Here is a 13,248-nt window from a genome sequence, read left to right on the forward strand (position 1 = left end):
AAAATGAATGAAATAAAGTGTGTTTTTAGTCGAGAGTACAGTTGGAATTGAGTGACAGAAAATGCAACGCCTTGGAGATCCACGCCTGCCTGCCTATGAGTCCATATTAGGTAAAGAGAGGAGGGTCTCCCCTGCCTATCTCCTCCCCACCGCTGGCGTTATACACTATACGTGTGACATGGACAGAAAAGAGCAGAAGCTCTGAGCTACCCAATCAGGCATTGACATTACCCTATGTGCGCAAGATGGGCCAAAGATAATGTAAGGGTTTTCTCCTCTCTGGATGTGCCATGTAAGTGCAACCTCCGCCCACTGTCACAACGGACCAGTCGCTTCGATTTTAAAGGAATATTTGCACGACAATAAAACTCATTTTTGATACAGTTGCTGGGATACTCATTTCAGAGCCCGCCCCTTTTCTCAAACCGCGACATCTGATTGGTGTCTGTGTCCCTGCCGCCAAGGAGTCTCGTTAGCAACCACTCTGAAGCAAAACAATACTGTCCGAGCCATGACATTTGGATGAATCCTCCCTCTTGTGAAACGAAACTAAATAAACGGATCTGATTTATTAGAGTATTGTTACACGAAAAGCGACATGCCAGTAAGTTACATATCAAGCTTTTTTTTATGAAGTTGCTTCCGTTAGTCATCCGTAGCTGTTGATGCTGTCTAGCAAGTCTCGAATAACAAGTATATGGCTAACACTTAGCCACTAGCTTCTGCTGCTGCCAGAGCCACACTTAGATGGCTGGAGAAACTTGGACTAGCCTAGACGTACACCGCTGTTATTGCTTTGCATTTCCAACCCGATTAACAGTCAGCTAGTCTTGATCAGGAGCGAGGGAGGCATTGCTGTTTTCCCCCCCCGTATTTATCATAACCTCGAAGTCACAGCAGAAAAGTGGCAACTCAGGTCTGGGAGCTGAAATCTTTTCACCTGACAGCTCAGTCACTTCAACACCACGCCACGACCAAAGCGAAGTCCACAGGGAGTGGTCCACTCGTTGATTCGAGGTTTGTTAGCCCCCTTCAAAACAAAAACTCCTGCCTGTACAGTCGGTCCTAGTACACATCACTGTTACATTCAATGCATTCAAGTGTAACGGTCATGCATGAGAGCCATTCCTTATTAGTCGTTGAATGGTAGCATGTCTTCCAGTGACAGGTATGGCATAGCATGGACTACTTTGAGCTGTCAAATCATTCTCGAAAGTTCACTGTGTGAGTACAGAAGGTGTACTGATGTTAGTTGTAATATAGCCCCCCCCCCACACACATTCAGGGTTCTCCCCAGGATTTATGAACAACCTGAACAGGATTGCATATTATGAAAACACGACTCGTGTTTATTCACGTCAGAATTCACTGAGCAACATCATAACTTGCACTTTCAATGTCTTTTTTTTATTATTATTTTTTTACGAAAGTTATGACGTTATGATGTGCCCATTGTGTCGATTGGCGATCAAAGATAGTTTGCCTTGAAATGTTTACATAGTGGGCCACTCTTACAGTATTTGGGGAGAGCCCTGTCTATTGGACCTCTCTTACTGATGCTCACTGAAGTCAACACTCAGTGAACAAGCATACTGTAAGGTCAGAAGTATAGGTTCCATACCCAGATTGGGATAGTTGGCTTTTTATTGTTTTCATTTCAGTAATTAGCTGCAAGATTTCCAATTTGACTTATTTTTCTCTGTCTTCAATACTCAGATAAAGTTGGCGTGTCTGCACCTGCCTGTTCTTGTTGTCAAATATGGAGGAAGTGGTGGATTCACAGAGGTAACAACTCAGGACTGTTGTATTTGTTTGTGTTTTCAAGATGTTGAGCAGTTTCAGACTGTGTGTGTGTGTGTGTGTGTGTGTGTGTGTGTGTGTCTTCTGTATGAGAGAAAGTCAGTGTGTCTTTTTAAGTTAGAGATGGAGGGAAAGAGGAGAGAGAAAGGAAAACTGTATTGCGATGGTTGACTGAAGTCTCTTAACATACTGTCAGATTAAACAGAGGTAATGTTGTTATCTCTCTGTTCCATGGCGCCGTCAGTTCTGAAATGAAGTCAGAAGGTGTTAAAAATGACATTCCAAGATCGTGCACTTCAGACGGCAAGGAGAACGACATCTTTGTCGGACCAAAAAAGCCTGGAAACGACGAGGATAGTGCCAGGTTGGATGACTCACAAGACGACCGTCCGTCATCACAAATGTCTACGATGGACTGTGAGAACGCTCATGGATTAGACGAGCCAGCCGGTGCTGGGGGTGGAATGCCCACCGCTCAGAAGCACTGTCCCAATGGACAGAAAGCCAAGAGGGGGTCCATCTCAGCCGAACCACTGCCAGTCAAGCCAACCAGTGACCCCGCACAGTCCTCTGATCCCAAACTCACACTCTCTCTCGCTGTCAGTCCCAACAGGGGCACGGCCACCCCCTACGACGTGGAGATGCTGAGTCCCGATAGCCCCACCTGCAAAGCCCCCCTGTCCAATGACGCTGGAGACGGAGGCCAGGCTCGCCGCGCCTTCGAGGCGTTCCCTGCCTCCGCTACTGCTCCGCCGTCGACGGAACCCGGGAATTCCGGGACGGATTCCGGAAAGCTTACCAAAGACGTTACCATGGAGACAGTGGATGCTGAGAAGCCGGAGTCCAGTGGTTCGTCATCGATCAGCCCAGAGAAGCCTGGCAGTGAGGATTCTGGCGGAGGCCAGCCAGACGCCCCTGTATTGAGGTACTGTGTGAGTCTCTCCGTCACACGAGGGTACTCATTGCTCTCATTGACCCTGAAGAATCTGCTAACAGTAGACTTACAGCGCCTTCGGGAAGATTTCAGACCCCTTCACTTTTTCCACATTTTGTTGTTAAAATGGACTAAATTAAAAGAATTTGCCATCAATCCACACACAGTACCCCAGATTGATGGCAAATTCTTTTAATTTAGTCCATTTTAAATTGAGCCTATAACACAACAAAATGTGGAAAAAGTGAAGGGGTCTGAATACTTTCCGAAGGCGCTGTATGCTAAACAAAGACACATTTTCATAATTCACAATCAGCAAAATCAACAAACATTTCATGATAGTCAATACTTTTCCTGGTACGTACCACATACTGAAATCACTTTAATAGTCGTCGTCATCATTGCCCCCCCCCCCACCACCCCCATAACATCAACATGCTGCTTGTTCTCCTCTTCTCCATCTTCTTCGTGTCCATGTCCAGTCATGCAGTGACCCGGTGTGCTGTTGTTCTGTGCAGTGTCCCAGTCCCAGCCCCAGCGCCAGCGCCAGTGGACGACATGGACAGCCAGTGGATGGGGACGTCCATCGATGATCTCAACAGGCTGCCTCAGTGCGCCCCTCCCCTGCCACACCTGAAGGTGGCGTCCCAACACACCGTCATGATCAGGGTGAGGCCAGTGTGCGTGAGTGTGTGTGTGTGTGTGTGTGTGCGTGCATGCGCGCGTGTGGGTGCGTCTAAGACAGAGACATAAAGAGTAAAAGGGTGACAGAGATGATGTCCTCCTCCACCCCCTGAGGGCGTTCTGTCAGTGGAACTCCAGTCAGACTACTGTCCCACGGAGTACCACTGTGTGTGTGTGTGTGTGTGTGTGTGTGTGTGTGTGTATAACTCCAGTCAGACTACTGTCCCACGGAGTACCACGGTGAACGCTGCTGCTCGCCCCGACCCTCTCCCTCTCCCACCCTGGTTCAGAACAGAGAAGACATTGCATCACTAACTAAACACATTTAAATGAGTGTGATGCCTGATGCTGTTCACTCCACCAGTGCTTCATACAGATAATTATCAGAGTGTTTCCTGATGGACCAGACAAACTTTAAGACCATGCAACAACACGTACACATCCTGATTTCATACCAACCCCTTGTGTCGTTGGTGTCATGGCGCCCCGCTGGTGGAACCAGCTTCCCACTGCTGTCATGACTGCAGAGTCACTACCTATCTTCCGCCGATTGAAGACCCATCTCTTCAGGCTACATCTTAACTGTCCCTCCTAAAGACCTCTTCATCCTCACTACCCCCCTGTGAAACTATCCCTCCTGTAAATAAATTAAAAATAAATAAATAAATTAAAAAAATTAAATTAAATTAAAAAAAAGAAAAAAGTCCTTTCTTCTAGCATTGTGACTGCCAATAGCCCCAGGTCTGAGCATAGATTACTTTATCTTATGATGACTGATGGATACATGATTCACTCACTTAGACAAATGTATATGTTGTAAGTTGCTTTGGGTAAAGGCGACTGCTAAATGTCAAAAATGTCAATGTAAATGTATTACTATTAGTAATCATGAACAACAGGCCTTTATAGGTAATAAATTCAGTGGTTGAAGAGGTGCTACAGTATGGGATCTTCGCGATTATGTCTGTATTTGTTTTTTTAAACCTCTCGTTTTGGGCCTGGATGGTCAAGAGCTGCTTTTCGACAACGGTGCCAGGGTGTGCCAAGGCTCAGCTCTTCTCTAAGACCCCCAGCAGTTAGGAGGGGGGAGGGGGACTTTGACTTTGCTACAGTAGAATTTGCTTTCATGACTTGGAACTGGATCCACTGGCCCCACTAACAACAATACGCACTGCACCCCCCCCCCCCCCCCCCCCCCCCCCTCTGGAGACTCACACGCACGCACACTCACACACACACGCACACACATGCTCACATCACTGACATACACACACACTGACATGCACACACATACACACACTCACATTCACACGCACACACACACAACCCCCCCCCCCCCACACACACACACACACACACAAAGGCCAGTGAACAAGCCTGTTTGAATTTCCACAGGTGGGCTTTCTATTCTGCAGTTTGTAAGGTGGTGAACTACAGAAGCAGTAACACCTCAGGTTTCCCAAAAGGTTCTGGTAACTTAAGCACTTAAGCATGTGACAATTGTCACGATTGTGTAGTTTCAGTGATTTAACTTGGATTATGCTTGCCACCCACCCCCCAAGTTCGCTAGCCAACTAAACTACTTGGATGATAAGAATATCCCGCCCTTGCTCTAAACCGTGCCCCTTAACCCCGTTTGGCCTCATGAGGGCCAGGGGAGTAGAGGAGGCTAAAGCCTGAGCTTTAAGCACCGAATAGGCCCGGAGTGAGCTCTGTTGAAGCCTGGAGTGAGCTCTGTTGAAGCCTGGAGTAAGCTCTGTTGAAGCCTGGGAGAGTGGAAAAGCAATTGGCCGTGGCACTGTTAGATTTATGTGTAATTTCTTCCACAGCAACACAATAGTTTTCAGGTTTGCAATGAGATGAAATAAAGAGATCTGAAGGTTGTCGTCTTTTGGAGAGGCTACTTTATTCGATGTTACAAAGAGATGATGTTTCAGGCTAGCAGGTTATGTCTCTCTTTCTCTCTGGGACTCATCTCCCAGATAAACTATATAAACTAGCCATGGAATCTGGCCTTGGAGGCCACAGGTCCTTATCCCTCTACTCCCTTTCTCCAGCACCTGGTGTTATTTAGTCTGCGTTGTGTATTTGATAGGCTGCTACTAGGCCAGAGGTGAGGGGCACATAGAATACTTGAAAATAGAATACAGAAATCAAATGCAGCAATAAAAAGCAGCAAAAAAATAAAGTTTCACGTTCACTTTTGGCTCGCATTCCAGTGGCTTGGGACTCCACGCACACGCACAGACCAAAGGGCACGCCACCCAAAGGGACCCGCTTTCGCTCACTTTTAGAACTACAGGCAGAAATTATACAAATTACCCGTAGCATCCCTTTAACAAACAAGCATACATGTATTTATACAGTGCAATGTTCATAAGAAGTTTCATCGCAGACCCTCTCGTTTACCATTGTCTATTTTACAGGTTGAAACCTAACCAGCCGTCTTCTGTGCCCCCTATAGACAGATCTCCTCAGAGAGGGGGACCTCCCTGTCCCGTACCCCACCAAGTTCAAGGATGCCTGGGATGACGTATCTGTGAAGATGCCCTGCTCCGAGAAGAACCTCTTTCCTGTGGAGAGCGAGGTGCACATTCTGTGTGTGTGTGTGTGTGTGTGTGTGTGTGTGTGTGTGTGTGTGTGTGTGTGTGCCGCGTGTGTGCGTGCTAATTTAAATTATTTTGTGTGCTATGAAGCGAAGGACACCAGCCATCAGAGAGAAGCTCCACAGCTCAGAACTCGCTAGGAAGGCTGTCTGAAACTGACACTTACATCACACTCTTCTCTCCTCTTCTTTGTTACGTTTAATGGAGTGTGAATGTTGACAATTACTCTACTGGTACTCCGCTGAGCAGTACACAAGTTGACATCTATTCTGTACACATTGTACCTTACAGAAGTTCACTGGTATTTAATATATATAATATATATAAATGCCATTTAGCTGACGCTTTTATCCAAAGTGACTTACATTGCAGTGAGTGCATACATTTCAGTATATATGGTCCCAGCAGGAATCATACCCACAACTTAAGCGTTGTTACCGCCATGCTCTACCAACTGAGCCACAGAGGACCACTTAGAATTGTAAACAACAGCACATTGTTACTGTAAGTTTGGGCTTTGTCGTACCTGTGGAGTATATGCGTATGATGAACTGACAGGATTACCTGCTGTGTTTTCAGGATGGAGGGGGCGTGCAGAGCCGCTGGGATCTAATCCACGCAGCCCTGGAAGGAGAGTTCAAGAGCTCTCTGGATGTGAGGGTAAGTCAAGTCAGGTCTGTTTTATTTGTCATTACATTGAATACAAGTTACACAGTGCAGTGAAATTCCTAAGGCAGAGCAGCTCTACAACAACAACATCAACAATAGAATGTAATAAGGATAATAGATAAATATAGAGATATATGCCATTTAACTGACACTTTTATCCAAAGTGACTTACATTGCAGTGAGTGCATACATTTTTCAGTATACACTCACTGAGCACTTTATTAGGAACACCTGTACACCTTCTCATGGTGGAGGTGGTGTAATGGTGTGGGGAATGTTTTCTTGGCACACTTTGGGCCCGTTAATACTAATCGATCATCTCTTGAATGCCACAGCCTATTTGAGTATTGTTGCTGACCCTGTGCATTCCTTCATGGCCACAATTTACCCATCTTCTAATGGCTACTTCCAGCATGATAATGCACCATGTCACATTGCAAAAGTCGTCTCAAACTGGTTTCATGAACATGACAATGAGTTCAGTGTTCTTCCGTGGCCTTCCCCGTCACCAGATCTGAATCCAATAGAACACCTTTGGGATGTGGTACAACGGGAGATTCACAGCTTGAAAGTGCACCTTAAAAATCTGCCAGAATTGTGTGATGCAATCATGCCATCATGGACCGGAATCTCAAAGGAATGTTTCCAACATCTTGTGGAATCAATGCCACGAAGAATTGAGGCTGTTTTGAGAGCAAAGGGAGGCCCTACCCAGTATTAGTATAGTGTTCCTAACAAAGTGCTCAGTGGGTGTATATGGTCCCAGCGGGTACCGTAACAGGAACCATAATAAAACTGTAAATATAACAATAAAATATACAGGATTATTATAGTAGAAGCAGAAGAAGGCCACAGCAACGTCAACTAGATTACCCTGACACAGCCATGCTGTTTCCTTTCCAAATGTAACCGAGTTGAGATGGTAAACTCACTCCTCAAGTTTAAACACCCCCACCACCCACACTATCAAATCGCTAGCTTTTCGATAGCGTAGCTGGTTAACATCGGGTATTTGAGGAGACGGTCACGTGTGTTGGCAGGTCAGTGGTCGCAAGTTTGAGACGTGGTCGGAGCAACTTGAATTGCGGGGCGACTGTTTTTGCAACGACTCTTTCACAAATAATAACATCAACTAGAGTAGCTGACAAAACTATGTTGTTCCTGTTCCAAACAACAACGTCTCTAAAGCAGCAACAGACTTGAACCTTGACGGTCTGAGGATACAGGGACTTATCTCAGAAATATGAGTCCAGTCCTGATCTCCTGAACATACAGTAGCAAGTAGGTTCAAGGAAAACAGAAAGTTATTCCAGGATCAGCCAGAGGGTGGCAGACTTTTCAACATTTTGTTGAAGACTTTTCACCGTGACGGAAGTGAAACATCATGAGATTGTGAGTACAGCAGAAAAACAAAGGATAATAACCTCACTTTGACCAAGTACCTCTGTAGTTTGAAGCATGACATTTCTTGCGTAGTTATTGTGTCTTATTGTGTGAGTATTTAGGTATTAGGTAGGGCCTGGAAGAAAATAAAACTGCCTGTTTTAAGCATTTGCATTACATTTTAGATTTTTGACATTTAGCAGATGCTTTTATCCAAAGCGACTTACAATCAAAGTACTTTTGTCTGAAGTAGTGAATCATCTCTACATCAGTCATCATAAGAACAAACCAGGGGCCAGGCAGTCACAATGCTAGAAGAAGGAAGGATTATTATATATTATTATTATTATTATTATTATTATTATTATTATTATTATTATTATTATTATTATTATTATTATTATTATCACAATGCTAGAAGAAGGAAGGACTATTACATATATATTATTATTATTAATAGTAGTACTAGTAGTAGTAGTAGTATTAGTATTATATATATTTTATTATTATTATTTTTACTTTTTCTTCTTTTTTTTTAAACAACTAACACTAACTCTCCACATGTAGGATGCGATACTGCGATACAACACAGCCCATGCAAAGAAATGGGACTTCACAGCTCTCAACCTTCTGTGCACTGAGGTAAGACACACACACACACACACACACACACACAAACACACACACACACACACACAGACACACACGCGCACGCATACACACACCTCTCATACACACTCACACACACACACCTCTGATACACACACATACACACACACCATACACATAGACACACACCATACACACAGACACGCACACACACACACACACACGCACGCACACACACACACACACACACACACACACACACACACACACACACACACACACACACACACACAGATAGACAGACAGACAGACAGACACACACACCATACACACACACACACACAGACAGACGCACGCACACACGTACACACACGTACACACACACACACGTACACACACACACAAACTATCCAAGGAACAGAGATAATGCACAGCATGTTTTAGCCTTGTGTAAAGGAATTATCCAACTAAGTTATGATCTGCAATTCAGTTGGATATCACAAAATTATATTTGTGTTATAAATTATAATTGAACATTCACATAATAGCTGGGTGAGGAGGATATAGTCCCAAATGGTGTGAGACAGAGAAACGTGATCTATTGTAGGAGCCTGTTCAAACTGCTTGGTGACAATATTCAGACCTGCGTTTAAGCCTAGTTAACTTAATTCAGTGCCCGAGGGTGAATAAAGTCGCCCAAATTGTCAACATTGTAGAGTGCCACGGGTGACTTTATTCACCCAAAAATCCATCGATTATGACGCTTCATTCTGTAGTGAAGTGCTGTTGCTAGGTAAACACCACATAGAACACTTGGAACACTCTAGGTGGTGAGCGTTCCGGAACTCTTTGTCAAAGGAATTACCACAACAGCAATAACCTTTTCAAGTAGGTCTCAATCACTTCATCGATCAATATGAATAAGCCCATTTTCATTACCCTTTACATAACAATAAGATAACAGAAAATACATCAGCACATAAAAAAAAAAGCCCCTCTCCCGATGACGGTATTGTGCACCGGTGTAGTGACGTTGTTACCAATGGTGGTGGAGGGTGGGGGGGTTTCAGCCAGTCTCTCTAGGCTCGCTCTTCCCGCTGTAACTAACTCTGTGTCTTCAGTCATCCCCCCTAATGAGGGTGCAGTGCTGTGCTGACGCTAAGGACGTAGCAGCCCCCAGCGCGCTGGGACAGAGTGGAGAGCGCGCTCTCCATTGTTTTGGCTGCGTGCCCGCCGGTGTGAGTCTGCCCCTGCTGGTGGCAGCCGGTCTCAGAGGGCCCTCTGGGTAGCGTGGCATCCAATTAGGACGGATGGGCACAGAGCATGGCATCAGCAGCTGCTACGAAGGGCACCACTGGGACAAACCTGGTCTCGCTTTAATTAACTTTCTCTCTGTCTCTGTCTCTGTCTCTGTCTCTCTCTGTCTCTCTCCCTTTATATCTCTCTCTGTCTCTCTCTCTCATTCTCTCTCTCTCTTTCTCTATCCTTCTCCCTCTCTCTCATTCTCTCTCTCTTTCTCTATCCTTCTCCCTCTCTGTCTTTGTCTCTCTCTCTCTCTCTCTCTCTCTCTCTCTCTCTCTCTCTCTCTCTCTATCTCTATATCCTTCTCCCTCTCTCATTCTGGTAGCCGAGTTGCACATTCCCCTCCCCGCTCATGGAGGATGTGTGTGTGTGTGTGTGTGTGTGTGTGTGTGTATACGCGTGTGTGCGTGCTTGCTTGCGTGTGAATGTCTCTCAGTCCTGTGTCTGAAACAGAGAGAGTTGGAACACAGTATGAACAGAGAGGGCATTGCCTGTACCTGCCTCTAAGCCTTCCGTCCCAGGAGCCCAATCAATAAACAGTGTACAGATCTTCTTCTACATACGTCAGGAGGCTCCATAGCACGACCTCGTCACACCTGTTTGAATGGATATGGAATCAATTCAAGTGGAGGAGTAATTTATGGTGCCAAGGGGAGTTCACGGCGGGTTACAGCCGCCGGAAGGTTCTGTAGGTACAATAGATTGTCCTAATGGAGCTCTTACAGGTCAGGGGAAGCGGTGGATGCTGATTTAGCCCACGCTCTCACAGATTGATAAGTTCATTCCCATCTATGTCCTCTGTCTTTATTAACGGGCACAGACGGAGGGAGAGAGGGAGAGAGAGGGAGAGAGGGAGGGAGGGAGAGAGAGAGAGAGACAGAGAGAGAGAGAAAAAGACAGAGAGAGAGAGAGAGGGAGACATGTCCTCCCTCCTCCGCCGTCCCTTTTCCTTTTTCTTTTTTCCTCCCTCCCTTTTCTGAAATAATTTCTGGGAGTAAGGGAGGAGTGTGACAGAGAGAGTGGGAGAGAGAGACAGAGAAAGAGAGAGAGTGGGAGAGAGGGAGAGAGAGAGAGAAAAAGAGAGAGCCTCTGGAGATCAATAGCCGTCTTAACCGTTTTACAGCTCAATCCAATTTAATTAAAAGGGGCCATTAAATCTATAAGGATGCTAAGTAAGGCCATCAGGAAAGTGCAAAAAGTTCTCCTCCCTCCTCCCTCCTTAACTGTCCAGGCGTTTAGCCAGGAAGGACTGATGACGATGGGTGTCAAGGTTTTAAAGGTCAGTGGTTAACTGTTAAGTGGCCAGTGGCGTTAATGTTTGTTCATGTTTTATTGTTTGATAGTTTTTCCGAGTTAGGGACAGGACAGATAGAACTAGTCTCTTATGTTGTCATTCCGTCTCTCAGTGTCTTCGGTATGTGACCATTGGGTTGTTTTTGTCAGAGACAATTCCCAGAGGTCGACATTTCACCGGATACTACCAGTGTACTAACATACTAGTGATATTAGTGATACTAACAGTCCTAGAATTACGGTTGCTCTTTTTCATGTGTAGATTTATTTGCAGTGCAGAAATATGTTCATCACTGAATATAAGCTGCTGGAAATTACTGTAGTCCTTAGGACATTTAGGACATTATGTTGTTGATGATGCTGCACCTCCACGTCTGTGCGACAGGGGGCGCTGCTAACCAAAGGCAATGTGAGAGTGAAAGGTTTAGTCGTTCAGAATAACCAGTAAGCAGAAAGCGAATCCCATCACTGTGTCATTTAACAATCCCATCATTTAAACCTCTCCGTTATGTATGGAAGCACATGATGTATGACGATGACATGATGACATTCCTGTATTTTGATTGGATGTCATCGGTTCAATTTTAGGCTCAAACCCTTAACAATGACACACGGTTCTACCACCTTTTTTCGTCAGGAGACATTTCTATCACTTGGGCTGAATATTCCACATTCGTTATGGAGTGGGCTCACATTCCGAAATGCCAACCTCCTGTCCTCAGCTGGACTGACTTAATTAAGCCTGGCTCTCTTGTTTGTGCAGCGCTGGTGTAATTGTCGCGGGGTGGAGAGCCTCAGGGCCAGTGATTGACAGCCCAGGTGTAATGACTGTAAAAAAAGGAAAGAAGAGGGAAATACAAATTAGGGCTTGTCTGTAAATTGTCTCAGTGGTTCTCCTCCGGAATGAAAGTGTCAGCGCTGTGGTTTCTGATGAATGTCACGGGGGTGTGGAAGACACGCGCACACACACACACACACACACATACACACATACACACACACACACACACACACACATACACACACACACACACACACACGGCCCCAATTTGATTCAGTAAATAGTGCTGAGCAAAGCAAAACATACTTTACAATTCAGAATACTTGACAGCGTGATTTTTATTGTAGCTGATTGTAACAGTGGTTTTGAGGTGTAATGATTCAATCAGAGGTTTTGTGAACAGTCTGAAATGCGTTGCATCTCATGGAAACGCTCGACGCAGTATTCAAAACTCCCATCGGATTATCTCATATCTCATTTATTAGAAATATCTCATATCTCGTTTATTAGAAATATCTCATATCTCATTTATTAGAAATATCTCATATCTCGTTTATTAGAAATATCTCATATCTCATTTATTAGAAATATCTCATATCTCATTTATTAGAAATATCTCATATCTCATTTATTAGAAATATCTCATATCTCGTTTATTAGAAATATCTCATATCTCGTTTATTAGAAATATCTCATATCTCATTTATTAGAAATATCTCATATCTCGTTTATTAGAAATATCTCATATCTCATTTATTAGAAATATCTCATATCTCATTTATTAGAAATATCTCATATCTCATTTATTAGAAATATCTCATATCTCGTTTATTAGAAATATCTCATATCTCGTTTATTAGAAATATTCGTGTAAAAATGGCCGACTTTGCCCCAATTTTACAAATTTTTGCACATTGCAAATTTGGGGTACACAGTCTTCACATCCAACAGTGTCATGACGTCTGCTGCCTGTTCATTGGCTTCCGTTTATATTAAAGTTTGTTTGCGATATCAGATTTAAAGGTGAATGTAACTGGTATTGAATCAAAACTGAAATGCTTAGCATACATTTAATAGCCTACATTTTAAATCCAGATATATATGACACATCCGATGCGTTAACTGGCAGTAGAAATGGGTTCTGCTTAATTGGACTGGATGGAATATCAGAGTTATACACATACTGA

The 13,248-nt window shown here is 44.3% G+C and overlaps 1 protein-coding gene across 1 annotated transcript in view; it reads left to right on the forward strand.

Annotated features, from left to right (window-relative positions):
* The first annotated feature begins 492 nt into the window (after window positions 1-492).
* The window catches only part of parga (poly (ADP-ribose) glycohydrolase a), a 45,849-nt gene continuing 33,093 nt past the window's right edge, over window positions 493-13,248 (forward strand). Inside the window, exons 1-8 of the mRNA XM_083694777.1 lie at window positions 493-604; window positions 1,717-1,785; window positions 2,045-2,725; window positions 3,217-3,403; window positions 5,883-6,005; window positions 6,604-6,684; window positions 8,644-8,751; window positions 9,807-9,951. Of these exons, the coding sequence (XP_083550903.1) occupies window positions 1,760-1,785; window positions 2,045-2,725; window positions 3,217-3,403; window positions 5,883-6,005; window positions 6,604-6,684; window positions 8,644-8,751; window positions 9,807-9,951 (1,351 nt within the window). The 5' untranslated portion in view covers window positions 493-604; window positions 1,717-1,759. The remainder of the gene's footprint in view (window positions 605-1,716; window positions 1,786-2,044; window positions 2,726-3,216; window positions 3,404-5,882; window positions 6,006-6,603; window positions 6,685-8,643; window positions 8,752-9,806; window positions 9,952-13,248) is intronic.

The sequence above is a fragment of the Argentina silus genome, assembly GCF_951799395.1.
Source record: "Argentina silus genome assembly, chromosome: X".
NCBI classification, from domain to species: domain Eukaryota; kingdom Metazoa; phylum Chordata; class Actinopteri; order Argentiniformes; family Argentinidae; genus Argentina; species Argentina silus.